This window comes from Taurulus bubalis, assembly GCF_910589615.1.
Source record: "Taurulus bubalis genome assembly, chromosome: 9".
Taxonomy (NCBI): domain Eukaryota; kingdom Metazoa; phylum Chordata; class Actinopteri; order Perciformes; family Cottidae; genus Taurulus; species Taurulus bubalis.
Window position 1 is genome coordinate 20,595,382 of NC_136597.1, and position 18,747 is coordinate 20,614,128.

The 18,747-nt window shown below is 41.1% G+C and overlaps 1 protein-coding gene across 1 annotated transcript in view; it reads right to left on the minus strand.

Moving 5' to 3' along the window:
• Nucleotides 1-18,747, minus strand: part of nell2a (neural EGFL like 2a) — a gene marked incomplete at both ends in the record, with an annotated part of 70,734 nt that overhangs the window by 42,006 nt on the left and 9,981 nt on the right. The window contains 9 exons of the mRNA XM_079223743.1: nt 4,952-5,080; nt 5,510-5,615; nt 7,116-7,207; nt 9,716-9,818; nt 11,781-11,909; nt 12,308-12,390; nt 13,672-13,744; nt 16,468-16,564; nt 18,030-18,203. Of these exons, the coding sequence (XP_079079869.1) occupies nt 4,952-5,080; nt 5,510-5,615; nt 7,116-7,207; nt 9,716-9,818; nt 11,781-11,909; nt 12,308-12,390; nt 13,672-13,744; nt 16,468-16,564; nt 18,030-18,203 (986 nt within the window). The remainder of the gene's footprint in view (nt 1-4,951; nt 5,081-5,509; nt 5,616-7,115; nt 7,208-9,715; nt 9,819-11,780; nt 11,910-12,307; nt 12,391-13,671; nt 13,745-16,467; nt 16,565-18,029; nt 18,204-18,747) is intronic.

Consider the following 18,747-nt stretch of genomic DNA (forward strand, 5'->3'; position numbering starts at 1 on the left):
TCTTTGAATGTTAAGACTAATCCAAAACCAACAATGACTTGATCCTTCTAACAAGAATTACCTGCGAAGGCAAAGCCTGATTTGACTTGTTCGTCTGTGCCATAAAACTCCATTGTGGTCCAAAATCTATTAAAAAAAAATACTCCACTGAGCTCTACACACAGGCGACGCACTGGCTGACATGTTCCTTCATTACAATGAACATAGGCACTGTAGTTATCTCCACCAGGCGTCAGCATGTGTTCGTTTGTGTGTGTGTGTGTGTGTGTGTGTGTGTGTGTCCATGCGTTTGTGTATCTGTTTGTTTGTCCTCGGCTAGTCTGTCTATTATCTGTCTTATCTATATATGGATTTGTTTAAATATGAGACACTTTGGTGCACGGTTCCTGAAAAAGCGAGTTAGTAAAATAACACACTCCACACTATATAAAAATAAAATCTTGTCGCATACTTTGTCTCTTTCTTTTTCCTTGATTTTACGGGACATTTCCCATATGGATACAACACAAAACACCCAAACAGCACTCCGTTTTGAGCAATCATAACAGAGACTTTCTAAAGTAGGGCATTTCAAAACCAGACAACAATGGGAAATGTCTCTCTGTCTGCAGTTCTCTACAATGTGGAGATGAATAATAGTATTATCTCAACACATTGAACTATACTGATTGTTCAATTTAGAGACAATCACACAGTCTGTCACTTCTCCACTGCTCGCCCCTCTGTCTAATTCTGTCCCAAACACACGCATGCATGTAGCAAAATAGGCCTTCAGTCTAACTGCGTCGTGAGGAGAAGAGGGTGGAAAAATAACTGGGCTCTTTTTTTCTGTTGGAGAACTAAGCGCTCAAACGCACACACACACACAGACGTGCACCTGCACACATACACACACAGACTTACACAAAGGCAGGGCTAGTATCCCCCTGAGTTTTCCCTACTGCTGCTTCTATGAAAAATTTACACAGAAGTGATCTCATCGGCTATTTCGAGCCCATCTCTGACCTAGGATTGTTTTAAAGAGCTAGTATCTGTCTCGGCTTTTTTTTTGTGATGTTTGTTTTTACTTTTGAAAGGAGGGTAAAAAATGTGTGCACATAAAAACCTATGTTCCTGTGGGCTTCGCTCTTTCTGCTTTATGATCTCTATGCTGTGTTCAACACACAAAATTGCCTCTAAGTTGGACTTCTCATCTCGTCTCACAGGCGCCGCTATATTGAAACTCATATAGAATTGAAAGCAGACGATTTCACTTATCTTTCGGTACATCTCCTCGCGGCCACCTAATAACCCACCTATTATATGAAGACGCTCTCTCATCGTACACGGTATCCTCCATGTTTTGGGAAGACAGTTCTTTCATTTTCAACACAGGGCGCGCACACACACACACACACACACACACAGTAAGGTACAGAGGAACACATAAAAATCAATTGCTTTTAAGAGAACCACATCAGTAAATTGAGTCAATTTCAGGTTTCTCTGTGCAGCCTCTGATACAAACACTGCCATTCAATTTCAAAGCGAGAGTCGGACTGCTCTTGAGATGAATGTTGATGTTGGAGGCACAGGTCCGTCTGCTTGTACTTAGTTTCACACGGGAATGGCTTGCTCTATGCTTATTTCCACCTTCAAGAACCACTTAAATGTCCTTGGATATTGCACATGTGATAACGTTGATATATTTTTCAAAGCAACCGAGCTGTAAAAAATACTATTAGAAGATGTTCTAAGATACCTGCATTACAAATTGTAGAAGTATAAGTAAGTATTAATCAGCTAAATGTTCTTGAGTATCCAGAGCTAGTACTCATGCAGGACGGCCCCTGACTCATTGTCATTATAGCGCATGTTCTCATCTGGGTGGGCAAATTCTAGAAGATTTTTTAATTCCTATACATCCCTAGATTATGCATTGATATGATGGACCTTACCGGCAGCTTATTAGCGGTTATTGTACAGTAATAGACTGCTGTTGTTCAAAACGGGGAAAGTGCCTTCCCTGGAAATCATCTCTTTCGTTATATCCTCTCTCTGGGGCGTGTCAGGACTACTGCTCACCCAAAGATGCTTGTTATAAGCTCCTATGTAAGTTTGAAGTAACTTGTACTACAAAGCTGCATTCCAAATGTGTCCAGTCTGTCGGCACAATATCAGGACAACGCGATGCCCTTCCTGAGACACCGAACCCTAAAATACAACTACAATATTATTATTGCCACTTATAATACTTTACACAACTTGTTATATGTCAACGTGCATGACTATAAACATGTATAAAGACTTTTATAAAGCCTTACAAATACATTATGCCCTATGAATGATCTTATAATTTGAGTTTCATTACATTTTTCACTTGCCAATGTGCAGCATTTTTTTACTTCAAAACCACAAAACGTTCATGCAGAGTTTAACACATTGTTTTTATTAGAATGAACAACATTTATAAATATTTTAGTAGCCTTAAGTTCAAAATTACATCACTGTTACGATGATATTGCATAATATGCAAAGGCACTAATAGCGGGAAAATAACAAAATGTCGAGTAGATATGAAAAGCTGCTCCTGTGGAAAAGCAATCATAAATTAATTTACTAATATTAACCGTACAAACTATTTAGTATAGGTAAGGTTTTGCTCACTCAGATGGTACGGATATCTGGTATTATTGTTACTGATGTATTAACATACAGTATAAGCAGCACTTTCAAGTTGTTGGTTGAGGTGGAGTTACTTTTAACAAATTATTTGGGCAAAGCATCTTATTTAGTAACAGATGTTTTGTAGGTAAAATTTTAATCTGCAAAGTAATTAGTAGAAGAAGAAAAAAGGATGTCTGAACATCTGGAATGCAGTGGTGTATACCATACATAGCGAGATAAATTGAATGAATATAAAATAGAAGAAAAGTGCCACAGAGTTGTACTTTGTGCCTGAGTAAATGTGAATTACTACCCACCCCTGTCTGGTTTTCATCTATGCCGCCGGCATAGATGAGGTTAGCCTTTACCATTCGAACAACGCCTACAACTAACAGCACAATTTCCCATTAATTCAAAACAGAGATCTTCAATTATGCAGACTCCCTGAGACTAATTACCTGGACAACTGCTCATATCTGGAAATTAACATGAGATCTGCAGAAGCTGTGAACTACGCCTCTTTCATTTAGCACCCTGGATACAGTAGCAAAGATCTCTGGGCCTCGATTGACACATAAGCATCATCTTGAGGAAGGTGACAGAACATGTATTACAGGGTGTGTGTGTATACTGCAGATTAAAAAAACGCAGAGGCATGTACTCACAAACAGATGCTCTGAAGCTGCACACACACAATCCAGAAGGAAGATCAAGAAGGCTGTATATTGACAAGGCAGCTGTCAAGGTCATACATAGAAGATTCTAAACAACGTTGATGCCATGTCTGCTCATTAATACCCGAGATGCAGTTATGACATGATGTTTACTGCATATTTTACTGCAGGATAGCATTGGAGATGATAAAGTCATCACTTTTTAACGATGCATCTAGTAAAAATTCAGTCAAGACGTGAGAAGAGGAATTCAGCCGAAGCACCGTCAATTTAGTGAGCGAACGTTTGAACTCTCGTGCAGGTTTTTAATAGCTTCACCATCAACGTGAAATGGCCTGTTCAATGAGGTATGAAGCATGATTTTCAAATCGTGTGACGTGTGACATATAGTGGGCAATCAAGTAAAACATTGTCTGTTTTTAAAAGAGAGCTGGTATAATCAATCGCTTTGTCTTTTACGTAAAGAAACGTGCAACGTGGTGACATCTGCAGTCGGTAGTGAATGACCTCACTGATGGTGGCTGGCGTGATTATAATCACTCCCACCAGCAGAGTGACACTATGCATGCAAACATAAAGCCCTTGAGCATGTTTTTATATCACACATTGATCAACTGACTGAGAAGACAAACATTAGTCTCTCGAAAAGCATTCCGAAAAGCAGTTATTGCGCATTGTGCACACAAATAATGAGGGGATTACAGTCTCCCATCACAAAAGGATTATGTGATAAAAGCATGAATTCAACAAAGTGTTTCCATTGGTATTTAGCAAATGTCTACATTATTTAGCAAATCAGTGTGTACATATTTATATATATCTTTTTTTGGGGGGTTAAAATACAATCAAACTAACAAAAGCAGCTCAAATATAAAAATATGGTGCTCGAGTGGTTTTTGAGGGAATTCTTTCAGGTCAGCAAGTACAAATACATATAACTAAAATTGTATTTACTGTGCTGGATTATCTACCTTGGACCTGAAGCAAGTCTGTGGAACCGGCCTTTTATAATGTTCCAAGATGAATAGCAGTAAACACTTTCTTCTGAAAGGTGTAAAATAAGCCGTCACATCTTCTACTATGAGACGGCCCTGGCAGGGAATAAAAGAAGCATAAGAGTTGTATACATTTTCAAGGTGAGCGCAAGGGGTTGTTGGCGGTTATAAGGGCACGTCTAAAGGAAAGAAAGTCAGAGTAAGCGCGCACACTTATAAAGAGTCCAAGGTCGATGTATATTCACCTCCCTGACTCTGCACTCTAACTATCCGTCATGTTATTTCAATATAAAGCATGTCTTTGTATTTGTCTTCTGTTATGATTTGACGCTATTTAAATAAATGCCATTGAATTGCTACTGCCATGTGAAAGATCTGCGTGTTATCCTTGAGCTTATTTCACAAAACTGAATCAAACCAGGCTGAGACCAAGCAGTCAGAGAGCCGTTACGACTGTAAATTCTTCTGCGTAAAAAAATAAAATGGAAATAAAGAAAAATCAATGAGCAGGTTCCCCTCAATGACCCCTTTTGCTGCAGCCCAGGCACAATCACAAAAAACAACCACGTCAGGCACTCGGAAGGCAAATAAACTTCTGCTAAAAGTCGGAGGTTGTTATTCAAAGCCATGCCATACCTTCACAGTAGGCATTATCGTCTCGCAGCGGGCGGAAGCCATCCTTACAAACACAGCAGTCTCCTGCCTCCAGGTTCACACAGTCGGAGTGCTCCACGCAGCCGTGGCCCTCTGAGCAGAAGTCATGACCTGCAGGAGGCCGGCAGAGGAAAAGGTTGAGACCCAGAAGAGAGAAGAGGAGAGGAGTGATGGAGGCATACAGGGCCAGTGCAAAGGTTATGTCACAGTATCACAACCTTTTCCACTGAGCGTCCATACTGGGGCTTCTTTCCAAGTCATATGAGAGCAGAATTACGCTAATTTGCTATATTTCCATCTGTTACATCTGACTTCACGATCTTAAGGGAAATAAAAATGCAAAAGGCTGTTTTAGTCCATTTCCTAAGAATCTTTGTATTACTGCTTTTTTCTTTTTTTTTTAGATTGATCCCCTACTTTACAGGCAACCGTTGTAAAAAAATGGGGAAATAACAACTTAAAATACTCATGTTCCACCATATTAAATGAATGTTATACGGCATAGAAGCAATGTCGAATCGGATAATCTTTCCTGCATACCTCTGCAGACTTTGCAGCATCTGTCATTCAAGGTGATCTGCTCCGACTCGGCACAGTTGAGTTCGGGACACGGCTCACTGGGGACCACGCGCCGCATGCTCCTGTCCTGTGATGGGCAGAGAAACAATCCTCGTGAGCTACTTCTTAGGTCCACTCTGACCCCCCTTCCTTTGCTAAGGACCTGGATGTAATTATAAAAGGTAATTATTCATCTACTGTGTTTCCTCTTTCGCTCCCCCCCTCCTCCTGTGTGTTCATTACAAACCAATTACTCGTTGGTCAATAGCAATTCTTTCCCAAACTACTTCTGAAGGGAAATAAAAGCGGCCGTCGTCCCTTCTCCTGCTATTCGCAATGATTTACATCAGGATTCACGATGCATCTTTATTAAACAAACATTGAATCCATCTTGTGGATTATCCCTGCATGTGTGTTTAGTCAGAGTATAAAACCTGATTAGGGGGTTCCTTTTCCCCCAGCATGCCTTTGGCAGGTCTCTCTAATGATCTCATCTGTGTCCCTCTGACTGATGCTAATTTAGAATCATTAACACCAGACACAGTTGGACAAAGACAATATGCTATTTCTGGCTATTTGTAGTGGGCAAATATTGTACTGAAGGATCTATCTGCAGGTCCAAGAAGTGTCTGGACCTCCACTTGTACATATGCTCGCGTGAAAAAAAACTTCCCCGACAAGTCGCCAAAACAACTTTCCAAACAAGTTGTACAGTCTACTTCTTGCCACCCACTACCCCAAACTTGCTCCCCCCCTGCAGCCAGCAGGCAGACAGAAGATCAGAGGCGTGACAAGCAGCTGTCAGGGGAAGCCTGCCGGAGTCTGCAACAGTGGGCTGATTGACGGCACACCCCGTCCCCATTTCTTTGATCTGCCTGGGCCTGCCAGTCAGTTAACTGGGACTACAGATGGGCCAGGTGTGGGCAAGCAAGCCAGACAGCTGTCTGAAACTGCAGTTTCTGATGGGGCGTTGCAGAATGCATGGAGGGGCTGGTTGATACAATAGAGTTGGGTGATTAAAAACTTCAAATCACTTTTCTGTGATTGATTGGGCATGCCAGACATAATGTCATCAAGTGAATTACTTCCAAAAGAGAGCGACCCACCCATCTGGTGCGTCAGGCAGACGAAAACAAATAACTCGGGAATAATTGGGGAAATGAATATGGTTTGGGACCACTGTGGTATCTGATGATTGGTTCTGAAGAATGGCTGTGTCATCCTGTGATTGACAGGTGCACTTCTCTGGCCGAAACAAATGTAAACTTAATTAGAGGGATTGGGCCAATTTCTTTATGTTACAAAGAAAACGCTGACAGGCCAGATCAATAAAATGGAGTGGACAATCATGCATTCTGGCTCATTGAGGTTTTGATTTATGCTGTCAGGCTTGGCTAAAGTAGCAGTGGAATGAGTATTTAGTGAGCTGCCATGCACCGTTACGTGGAAATTACTAGAGTTGAAGTGCTTGGTTACGTGAGTTATTATGGTGTCTCTTCCTGCAGAGGATTGGTACAATCATTTAGAATAAGTATGTGAAAGTGTGTATGTGTTTTTTTAAGTGTGTGTGTGTCTTGACATGACTTACCCTGCATTCAAACAGCAGGCACCTGCCAGAGGAGTCCCGCACAGCCTTTTGATCCCCCTCCACCAGCTCTCTTCCACCAAACAAGCAGACAGCTGGTAGTAGACACAGACACATCATCAGCGTAATCACAAATAAACACGTCAAAAATAAACGTATACATAAAAGCACATTGCTCCCCTGAAAACACATTACATTAATATTATATTCAACATAAAAGCCGTATTTTTCTCTGCTATTAAGGCGTGTGAATGCATTCCATGAAACAGACCCTCTAAAGATATCTGCGACTGAACGCTTTAAAAGAAAAATGCACGTTGCTATAAGATGTTTTTGATTTTTATATATTATGTGAGCTCAAATTGTTGTTGGATAAATTCTCAGTTCAGAGTTAGGGTGGTTATGTTGAGAAACGAGAAATACTTTAAAAACTGTCCAACTAAAAACCCAGTGCAGTGTAAAATGAACGTCTAGCGAGAAATTTTTTTGAAGAAGATTGCCAACCTTAGCTTTAATGAACTATGATGTATTGGTTTTCATTCAACGCATTACAAACTGTGTGATTACTTTCATTAGAGTAGATTTGGGGATGGTAACAGATGAATCCCTTTTGTCCATTAAATAAGAATTATGATAGATACCTCGTATTTCCAGATTCCAAAGTAAGGTCTTTGTAAATGTATTCATTTACAAAACGATCCCAAAAAAAAGCTAATTACTTGATTTATTACCTCGCTAATCTACTCATCTCAAGCTATCTAATAACATATTCTCATTACATAAATGTTCATCCCACTACCCCCCCAATATATTCATATTTATACAAATCTACACTCCTACACTCGATTGTGGACACGAACACTGGCGGAACACCAGGAATCTTATCTAACAGTGCTGTTTTACACGTATGATATAATCTGTCCTTGTTATTTACAGCTTTGTAAAAGTCCTTGGGTAAATTGAGTCAAACCAAATCAAGCACATCAAACTCAATTAAGCATGATGAAATAATTAACATGTGGAGCGAGAGAGAGCGCTTCTCACTGCGACTGAGGAAAATACGTTTTATTTTATTCTAGGGAAGGAGGGCTGTGCGGGAAAATAGTCACATGGTCAGACAGTCCGCGCTGGATGAGGAGCCGGGGTCAGACAGATTCAGGCTGATACGAGGAAGAGGAATGATTGACACCGCAGGTCAGGCCCTATTACAAAGCAGTGTATCATGAAAGCGAAGGACTTCTGAAACAGCCATTTGACGTTCTACTTCACAGACTATCAAAAAAAATAAAACAGACTCAGAACTCCTCCCTGCAAAACCTCGTGCTGCCAGATAAGGCTTTAAATTGGAGAGCGAGTCATGTCTTTGTAGTGGGGAAACTTGCGGCACTCTTCTCTCCAAAGCCGGAGCATGCGTAATTAGCTGCGTGTTTGTCTACCTCGTTGAGATAAGTGAGCACAGGGGTGTCGAGTGTAAGGGGATTACCAGCTACGTGTTTATATTTGTGTAACTGGGGCAGCAGATTCGGAGACGTACTTTAAAACCCCCCGGTTGTTGCAGCCAGCCGTGACCCCATGGGTCAGTGGGAATGATGCCGACGCAAGCTGATTAGAATCCAAGACCAATGGTTTCTTGCTGATAAAGACTTAAATCTTGTCTATTATTTGCTCGGCGAGAGAAGCAGGAGAGCAGCGGCGGCAGCAGCGTGTGGGAGTGGTGTGTGGTGAGAAAGTTCTCGAGTGAAGTCAGCTTGCTCAAGCTGTGGAGTGAGATCGACGACGGAATATTATACAAACATAAAGTATCATTCATGTGGTCTGTAGCCTTGTACAATTCGCAGTGGAGAACAATCGCATTGATACTGAATTACGCTAATTCATTGCTTCGCTCTATGCATTGACAGGCGGGCCCTTTCCACTTCTTGAAAAGCTAATGCGTCACATTTATTTAAGTTTCATTTGGGTTATTACCAGGAGAATGATGGGGTGAGAAAAGCTAATTTCCTCTGAATATCCATTTTTATTGAGAGAATATGAGATGCAGAGTGCTGCGGTGAGGAGGCTAATAAGAGTTCATTGCTGAATCTTGTGGGAGAAAAACAGACCCTCCATGTAGCTATGTGATGAAATAGAATTATTTATCGAGCAAGAACATATCAGAGCTCAAAAGTTAGAAAGCGGACATTTAAGAAGACACTATTGCCAGTAACAGTGTGCATCATTTCAGACATTTAACATTTCTGTCGTCTTCACTTTTTCAAAACCTCAACATGTCCGCCATAAGTAGGAAGTACTTCACATCACATGCAGCGATCCCAGATTCACTGGCTCACGCCTGTGTGACTGGTGGCCATCTGTGTTTTGAAGCCCGCTCGTGAATAATTGATCGGGTCCATGTATATGCAAAAGGATGGACTCATCTCAAGAGGCATGTTAGGAGGTAGCTTAGCAACACAGCAGAGCCCTGGTCAATTGTCAGACAGCCCTTGTGGAGGCGTGATGTGTGCTCTAAATCTGGTGCTGCTTGTTTTTGCGTGTTGGTGCGCAATTGTGTCCGTGATTGTACGAGTGTAGGAGGGTGATGAGGTTAAGGGTACTCCACTCACGCTGGCACTCCTTGCAGCAGGCTCCCTTTACGTAGGCGGGCGCTGTGCCCGCCGGGCACCGAGAGGGAGGGCAGGAGATGGCCTCGCACTGCACCGTGCCGTTCTGGGGGAAAGAGAGAAAGACAACAAGTTGTTTAAACAGTGACTTCTGTAGGATAACAGATACGGGAATGTTCAGTTTACAAACACTACATCAATATCAAGGAAAGAAATCTGATGATACTTTTACTGATATTGTTACTGCTAACTATTAGTGCATATCTAAATCATTATATGTATAAATAAATGCATGGTTTTTTTTTATCATTTACTAACACTTTATAAATTATCTTATTAATCATCTATAAATCCTTAATAATTAATTAAAAAAATGGGGAATCCATCATTTATAAAGTATGAAAACCCAATCAAGAAACGCATAAGTCAAGTTTATTAATCAAGAATAAAACATTTATAACTTTATAAATTTCATACTAATGAGTTACTATTGAGTGTTCATGTTGGAACAATGCTTTATAAATGATAAATTAAGTGTTTACTCATGCTTTACTAATGCTAAATAGTGTGTAGTTATTATAAAGTGCTACCCAGTAAGGCCAACTGCAATTTTATTTCATTTTCTAACCCTAACCTTTTTTTTTCAACATTTAAATTTCAGCATAATAAATGCTGGCGTGACCAGGCCCCCTAACTATCCCCCACTCGGTTGCATTTTGTAAATATGCTGGAGGAGAAGTCAAGGGTATGCTTACACTCTACGGTTGACGCCCTGTGTTGTAAAGCTGCGGTCGCTTTCCACAGCAACCTGTGAATCCAATATACTTCAATGCCATCTCCTTTTCCCCGGTTGTGCCTTTAATTAGCATTGCTTCCACGGATGAAAGCTCTGTGACAGCAACATTTATGAACCTGATCCACATAATTGATAACATCTTAATGCATGGCCTTTGAATTTTAAAGGTCACAGCTAATTGCCACACATAAGGTAAGGAACATATCCTAACTAATTCCTTAATTGCAGCCCAGGAATGGAAAACACAACGTTCCTGGCGAATGAAGCAATTTCATTGGATGAGTGGGCAGAACAAATCCCTGATGATAATTATCATCTGTCAAGAGCAATTAGGTGCGGTGCACTGAGAGATATGTGATTTCCTATTTTTTTGTATGTTGGGTAGTGGTGCACGAAGGCTTCTCATTGGCTGGTTGGAGGAGTTCAGTAGCAGTGAATGAGTTTCATGTTCCAAAGCTGAGTAGACTGACAGAGAGTGAAATCTGTTTGCTAATGTGGTACAAGGCCCAGATCTCCAATCGCTCCTAATTCTCTTTTTTGGCAATTATTCACACTTTATGTAGCACAAAGTAGACCCTTGAGAGAGCTGAGCATTACTAAGCACTGTTGTTGATGTGTCTAATCCTGGGTACTGTGGAGGTTTTTCAATATAGTATATTTTCTCGGGTAACTGGGGCAACCCGCCTCGCCTGCTCGGAAATAATGAGAATACAAGCCGTCGACAATGGGGCCCCTGCACTCTGCACCTCTACACTACCATAAACACACCCACACACACACTCTCACACACACACACACACACACACACACACACCCACACCCACCTTCATACACTTGATGAACAGAGTAGAGAAACAAAAGCCAAGACCTACAATGGGAGCGACGAACGTGAAAATGTATAAAATACACACACAACACACGGTGTTGCAGACATGATGAAAAATGCATGTTTCTCTCAGGCACAGAAGACCCACACACACACAAACACAAACACACACACGCAAAGTCCCACACACCGACCAACACACATATCTATTTATTTTATGATGCTCTCACATGCCTGTAAACATTTATGTAGGCATGCAACAGCCACACAATCACGCACAGTATGACAGGCACATAATTCCAGATTCAGTATGTTCGTTCACGCGCACACACACACAAACAATTAAAATTGAATGCCCTTCCTTGCTCCTTATAACTCTAACAGACAACCATGGACCAAGAGTACACACACACACACACACACACACACACACAGTGAGACCCCACCGTGCATGTGCAGTTCTTGCAGCCATCTGTCCAGCCCTCGTCCTCCCTGTAGACGACCCCCTTGACGCTGCAGGTTCTCTCACAATAGCAGCCATCCAGCCCATTCATCTTCTCCTCCGCCCTGGACAGCTGCTCACGCCATCCCCCCCCAAAGAACAAAGGCAAGAAGGACAGAAGATGAGTCAGCCCCGTTGTGTGTCTATATTCACATGTAGAAAGCAGAGCTTCAAAAGCAAACCAATGGCATCACACAAGTAAGTCATTAGGCACCATTAACCCCATTTACACACACAGTTTCTGCATCAGAACAGAAAAGGCTTCAACAATAGCCAACATCTAATGTTAAGATGTCACTGACCGCCTGTTGCAATCAATGCTAATGTCGGAAGCACATTAACAAGTGGATATTTTATACAATAGCACAATTTGTAATCGTAACGGTTAATACAAAATGGTAATTACTGATTATAATACATTTGTGGAGTAAATGTAGTATAAGTAGGAGACATTATATCACATTACATTACCTTGCTGGATGTTTTAGCAAGGATATCCTGCAGCTCCATGATTTTCTGCACAAGTCCGTGGAAATCATTGCAGGTTGGGCATGCTGGGATACGAGAGACAATGCGGCACACGGTGATTTAATGCACAGAAAACAATTACCGTCAATCATGGCAATTCATGATAATTGCAAAGAAAATACTTAAATAATAAAATTCACATAATTATTTCAATAAATTGTGACATAACTAATGACTTATTAAATTTAAATGTTATATAAACTTGAAAGTTCAATCATTCTGGCATAAAAAATTGTCTACAGCACAAATATATAGTATATATATATATATATCTTTCTATCATTTATTTTTATGTATGTATATACTAACTTACTTGAAGGGAAATCAGCAGCAACTCACTGCTATTTCTCTCCTCCCTTTCTATTATTGTAAACATGTTCAGAGGGGTCCTCTCTCCAAGAGGAACTCATTTCATGTAAACTGCAGTAAGCGGTGTCCTCTGGCAACTTTTGGATGCGTGGGGACATGAAATCTGTGTGAAAATCATTTCAAACTGTGAAATGTTTGTGTGTCTTCCCTGTGAGCCGGGGAAGCAGTTTATCTGCAACAAACTGCACAGCTGCATAGTTAGCATGAGCTGCAACGGCCATCATGGGGGGACAGGCAAAGACAATAGTGCCGCGTGTCAAAAATAACCACATTGATGCGATGTAACAACGCATAGTGCACTTTATACACTCAGTGAAACTGATTGTGCAATACTGTTGTCATATTTGTGTGCCTTATTTTCTATATTTTCTTATACTATTAGCATTTAAAGCAAGGTTTTTTGATATTCTATTTATAATTCAATCATTTTTTTTACCATAAGTTTATTTTAATTCTGTGTGTAAGGAGGACCTAGCAAAATAAGCTTTTCATTGTATGGAATAATTGTCTGTTATCTGTGCTTATAACAATAAACACATCTTGAATTTTGAATTTTGATGAATTAATGTTTTTTTTAATTATTTAAATGTCTTTAATGAGCGGGATGGGTTCCTCAGACAGACAAACTTCAAGCCGTGGACATAAACGAAGCTGCATCAAGTTGCTTTGAACACACATACCACACTTCCTCAGGAGAGGCCGTTGGAATTCTCCCTTTTCCTAATTGATTTACTATTTGCAAAACATTTTTATTAACCTAAGTTTTAACGAGCTGAGCTGTTTTAAAGCGGTTTTACTCCTGTGAGGATAGCATTTTTCAAGAATTTGAATAAAAAAGCAAATCAGTGCAATCAAGTGCCTTGCCAGAGGTAATTGAAATTAAATTAAACACTCAATGAAATGTTTCTTTAATGTGTTCAGGAGGAAGCTGCACTCACTTCTGTTCAGATCTGGACACTGTGAGATGTAACCCTGTGGCATCACCAGGATCTGCACGTCCTGCATCACTCCCTGCAAACACATGCCAAACATTTCAATCAAGGGGGACAACAACTTCAAGGCATGCATGCAGGCAATAAAAAGGAGATGAAGCATGTTAATGTGTAGTAAGTGGATAAGGACCGTGAGGGCCAGCGGCGTCTAAGAGTGCTTATGGTACATTTCCCACATGAGACGAGATTGCACCGAAGGAAATGCAAACACAAAGCCAGCAGCCCTGTTTATTAGAGCCTTGGATAACGGCTGCAATCATAAAACAGAACACAGTGAAACAACTTTAAATCCGAAAGTGAGTGAAAATGTATTTTTCTGGGGAGTGGGAGACAGAGAAGTTAGTTGTGAGATAATGTGTCTCCTCGGTTGTCGCTCATAACCGGACACCAACAGGAAGTTAAGTGACCGGTGATGTAGGAGTTTTAGTTGGGAGATGGAGTTTTTTTTTCTTTTTTTTTCTCCAATCTCTTCTGATAAGCATAAACAGGAGATACAGATTCAATTTGATTCATAACACTCAATTGATAGCCCTTCGTTCTGTGGCCGAAACAAATACACACACGCGCGTATACCCGTATGCACACGGATACTCTGTCGCCATGGTAACCGAGGCCGGTTCGTTCCGTGAGTGGATTTATTTCCCTTACAGAAGTGGAGTTGTGCAACTTAGGCGAAATTGTTTTTTAAATTGTCTTGCCACTTCAATTTACCGGCCATAAATTTAAAATCCTGCGAAATGATTTGCTGATTTCTCACGGCGACGTGCTGAAATGGAAGCAGATTGAAGTTGTGTCTGTGGAACTTGTAATGAAACCATAAGACTATGCGACACTGTTATTGCCTTTCAGAAAGTACGTAGTTAAGTCCCAGTGAAACAGCAGTTAGAGCATCCTTAATATATTTTATATTCTATAGGATCACTTAAAAGTGGATAAGGAGCTGTCAGTTATCTGAATAAAAAACTATATCAAATTTTTCGTAAACAAAGATTCTTTGACGTCAAAAAAAAAACACTTCCCATGATATCCGAAAAATCAACGAGCTAATGGTCAGACGCTGATTTACAGTATATGATCGAATAGTTGCCGTAGATCACATTTGATTGGATAAATATGTTTACACCCCTGAGTTTAGGATGAAACCGTCATCAAAAATGATTTTACAAAAAGAAAAGAGAAATATTTGTGGTTTAGAGATAATTAAGAGATAATTGCAATCAGGAGAAATGAATACAAGATACATGAAGAGATGTAAACATCTTTTGTTTTGTTTTAAATTAACTAAATGACCACCTGTGTTGTAATGCACCACTATAAAAACAACCAGTCGCTAGACTTTGCTTTGCGCCTTCTGGCGACTGGAAGAAAGCGAGACATCTTGAACTCTGCAAAGTGACTCCTCTGTGTCGGCGACACTCTGTTTACTGCAGCGCACAACGCAGGAACATGTGGGACCGCGATGGTTCTCCCATCTGTACCGGAAATGTGGATTTGTGAAAAACAACTAGCGGCTTCACTTCTGCTGCACTGAGATGCATTTCCTACTAAATTTAAACAATCATGAGCAGATATAACCTGTCACGGTGACGATGACATCCAATCTGATTAACACGTCTCTTGCTGTTTCTCGCTGCATTCGGGGATTGCCCGACTTAAAAGGAAATAGTTTTCAGCCTTCCAAGTTAGGACGTAGAACAATTTGCTCCATCTGCATATAAATCCACTACAAATGACACGCCACTGATGAAACTCCACAACAGTGTCACCAGATAAGTAAGATAAAATACATCCAGCTCTCTCACGATGTGCGTGAACTGTAAAGAAGATATTTATTGAGCTGCAGAGCTGAGGTGCAGATATGCTCAATCTGATTACAGTATTTACTCCCACGTACGGACATCGACTGTTTGTGTGTGTGTGTGTGTGTGTGTGTGTGTGTGTGTGTGTGTGTGTGTGTGTGTGCGTGCATGTGTGCTAATGAAGCAGTGTGTTTTAAAAGGAGATGGGCCTTCCTCGTAACTAATCAAGGCTTCGGAGAGCGGCGAGGAGAGATGCTGCTACGTGACAAGATTAGTGAGTGACCTCCAAGGCTTCTTTCATCTACCAATTAACACAGCAAAAACTGAACAGCCAGGACAAAATGTGAAAAGCATGACCACACACACACACACACACACACACACACACACACATGCGCACACATACCTATAAACATCACCGCACCATCAAACACAGAGCTAGTCACTAGCAAGCTGATTAAAATAGTTATTGCTGCAGGTATGCTGACATTTTGCCCCAACATGTCTCTCCTGCTGGGACATTTTAGAGAGCAGTCCAGTCTGGGAGAGGCGATATGTGTCTCCCTGCTTGATAAACAACACTATAGACTAAGCGTAATGAGCATAGTCCAGAGGCTATTTAATGATTTCTCCCAAATCAGTGTTGTGGGGGTGGCTGAGATAATTGCACTGGGCTTAGCTGCAGACTAAGGGAGAGGGAATAAAACAATGACACACAAAAAAGCCAATTCCTAGGGTGGGCAGAACAACCCTCAAATTAAAATGGCCGGCCTTGAGAAATGCTGGCAGTTAAATCCAACGGCTACAATAAATAAAACCAAAAAGTGAGAAGATACAGTAAAGGAGTTGGGGGTGGGGGGGGAGGGGCCATTCTGAATCATTTATCACAGATCAAGAAAGCAATCAACATTCCTAAGAGGGGAGTTTGTGCACCAGTGCGAACCTTGAAGAAGCCATGGGCAGTGTTTCTCTGTCCGAGCCAGAAGGAAGCGTCCTCCGGTATGTCCATGTACGGGGCTTCCACGACCCGCTCATAGATCCTGCAAAAACAAATACACGATGTCTCGTTAAAGATTTTCCATTTTTCTTTCTCACCTATTTTCATCAATTTAGAGAAGCAATAACCCCCTGCACTGCAGGTCCTGCCCTGTTAAATCCTGCTTTTAACTCTTTCCCCGAGGACGGTATAGATCGCCCCATGCCTTCCTTGATACGCATGGAGTTGCCGTCTGCTCCTTATTTTGTGCCAGTGAGGATCTTCACACACACAGTGACACTCCTTTCATGCAGCAGATGCACGTATAATGCAGGTCAACTCAAGGTGCGTTTGACCAGCATTTAAACCATTCACCTGAGACATCTGAAAGCGTGGCTATGGCCGCAGTACTTATATTTACACCTTATAAATAAATACATAATAAGTTTCAGTTTCATGCATGTGTCATCTCTCTGTCTGTCTCACTCTCTTTTCAGGGAGTTGCTATGTTTATACTTCAATACCATGAATTTATTTTTCCATCCCTGGCAGAAAGGGCAGTTCACCAAAGCAGGGCAGCATCCAAACCCGCTTCAAACACCTGATCAAGAGGAGGGTAGAGGAGGAGGGTTCCCTGATGTGAGTTGACCCCTTTATTATAGATTACGGATGCAGCCTTGATCTGTGGAGGTTCAAAGGGGGTCTAGGAGGCGAGGACGTAAATCCTCAATGGCTTCCCACCAACAAACACTGACAATTGTGTTCAACGATGAAACTGGCCAACCCATTCGTACACCTCATGGTAGTTTAAAAATTGCCAAAATAATCTAACCGTTGCATTATTTGGGTGTACTGTATGAATGGGCAGAGACAATTTTGAGCAACTGTTTGAATCTAACGTCTAAAGAATTCCACAACAATGATGAATGAACATTAAAGTGCACATTCACCGTACAGCAGCACAGGGTTTCCTGCTGAAACGTTTTCTTCGACCACTTTGTTTTGATTTATTTTTTTACCAAAGATGCTTGGAAATTATATATTTGAACTTTGAATACAAAGAGATGCTGTGTGACAGCTACAGATGATCATTTAAAGTAGGGATGCACCGATCGAACTTTTCCTTTCCTGATGATAATTCCAATACCCCTAAATCAGATCATCTGCCAATAATTTACCATGTGGCTTACCGTGATGAATGTAGCTGATAGTGGAGACATTGGAATTTTACAATCATATTGACAAAAAAACGTAATTTAATGTGAATTGATCGGGTCATGGCCAATACCCGATCCGACTAAGAAGGTCAGTATCGGGTCTGATACCAATCCGTTATGTGGGATCGGTGCATCCCTAATTTAAAGTTAGTCATGAAAACACAGGAGAAAATAATATCTGAATTTCTGTTTAAATTTGTTATACAACTAGATGGCCTCCCATCAGAATTCTCCCAAACTACAACCTTTCAATTTAATATTTCATTGTCGCATCTCATTTTTTAACATATAAATTCATCCCCGGCATCTTACCTGTTGCAGTCGATGTGCAGTATAACATGAGAGGCGCTGACGGCCACAGAGACCTTGTGCCACTGGTCATCGGCCAGGCTGTAGGGGAACACCTCCGTGTGGGGCTGTTGGCCTTTGGTACGGTAGTGAAGGCGCACCTCACTGCGTTGGCCACTGCTCTCCAGCTCCAGGAACCTGCAGAATCAAAAGCAACCTGCTTCTAGCAACAGCCACACGATCACAGTTTCTCTTAGGATTCTACGGTCATGTTGCATTGAAGTCCTCAATACTAGAACAGAAACCTTCTTTCTGTTCACACAAACACACCTGCATGCTTCACCAGAGGGTTTAAACTGGGGGCTCCTCTCAGCACAGTGCTGACACGTCACTCGCTTTCAAAGCAGTGCACTCACATCGCCTCTGATATGCAGCACCATTTAGAATTTAATCACACCACTAGTCAAGCATTATGGTACTATATGGCTGCTAAGTGCAACATCAGCAACAAACGACAATAGGCCACATGGAGAGGTTGATCTCTTTACATTGGTGTTTTAGTATTCCAGCAGATTCACCCAGCATAGTGACACTAATGGAAAGAGCTGCTTGTACACACTCATCACCTTTGTTTATAAAGACAGAGTTATTTAAACTAGAGTCGTTTGCTGGAAACATTATTCAAAAGAAAAATAGACCCTCATGCAAGTGTAGCAAAGGATTGATTAATCTCGTGCCAAAT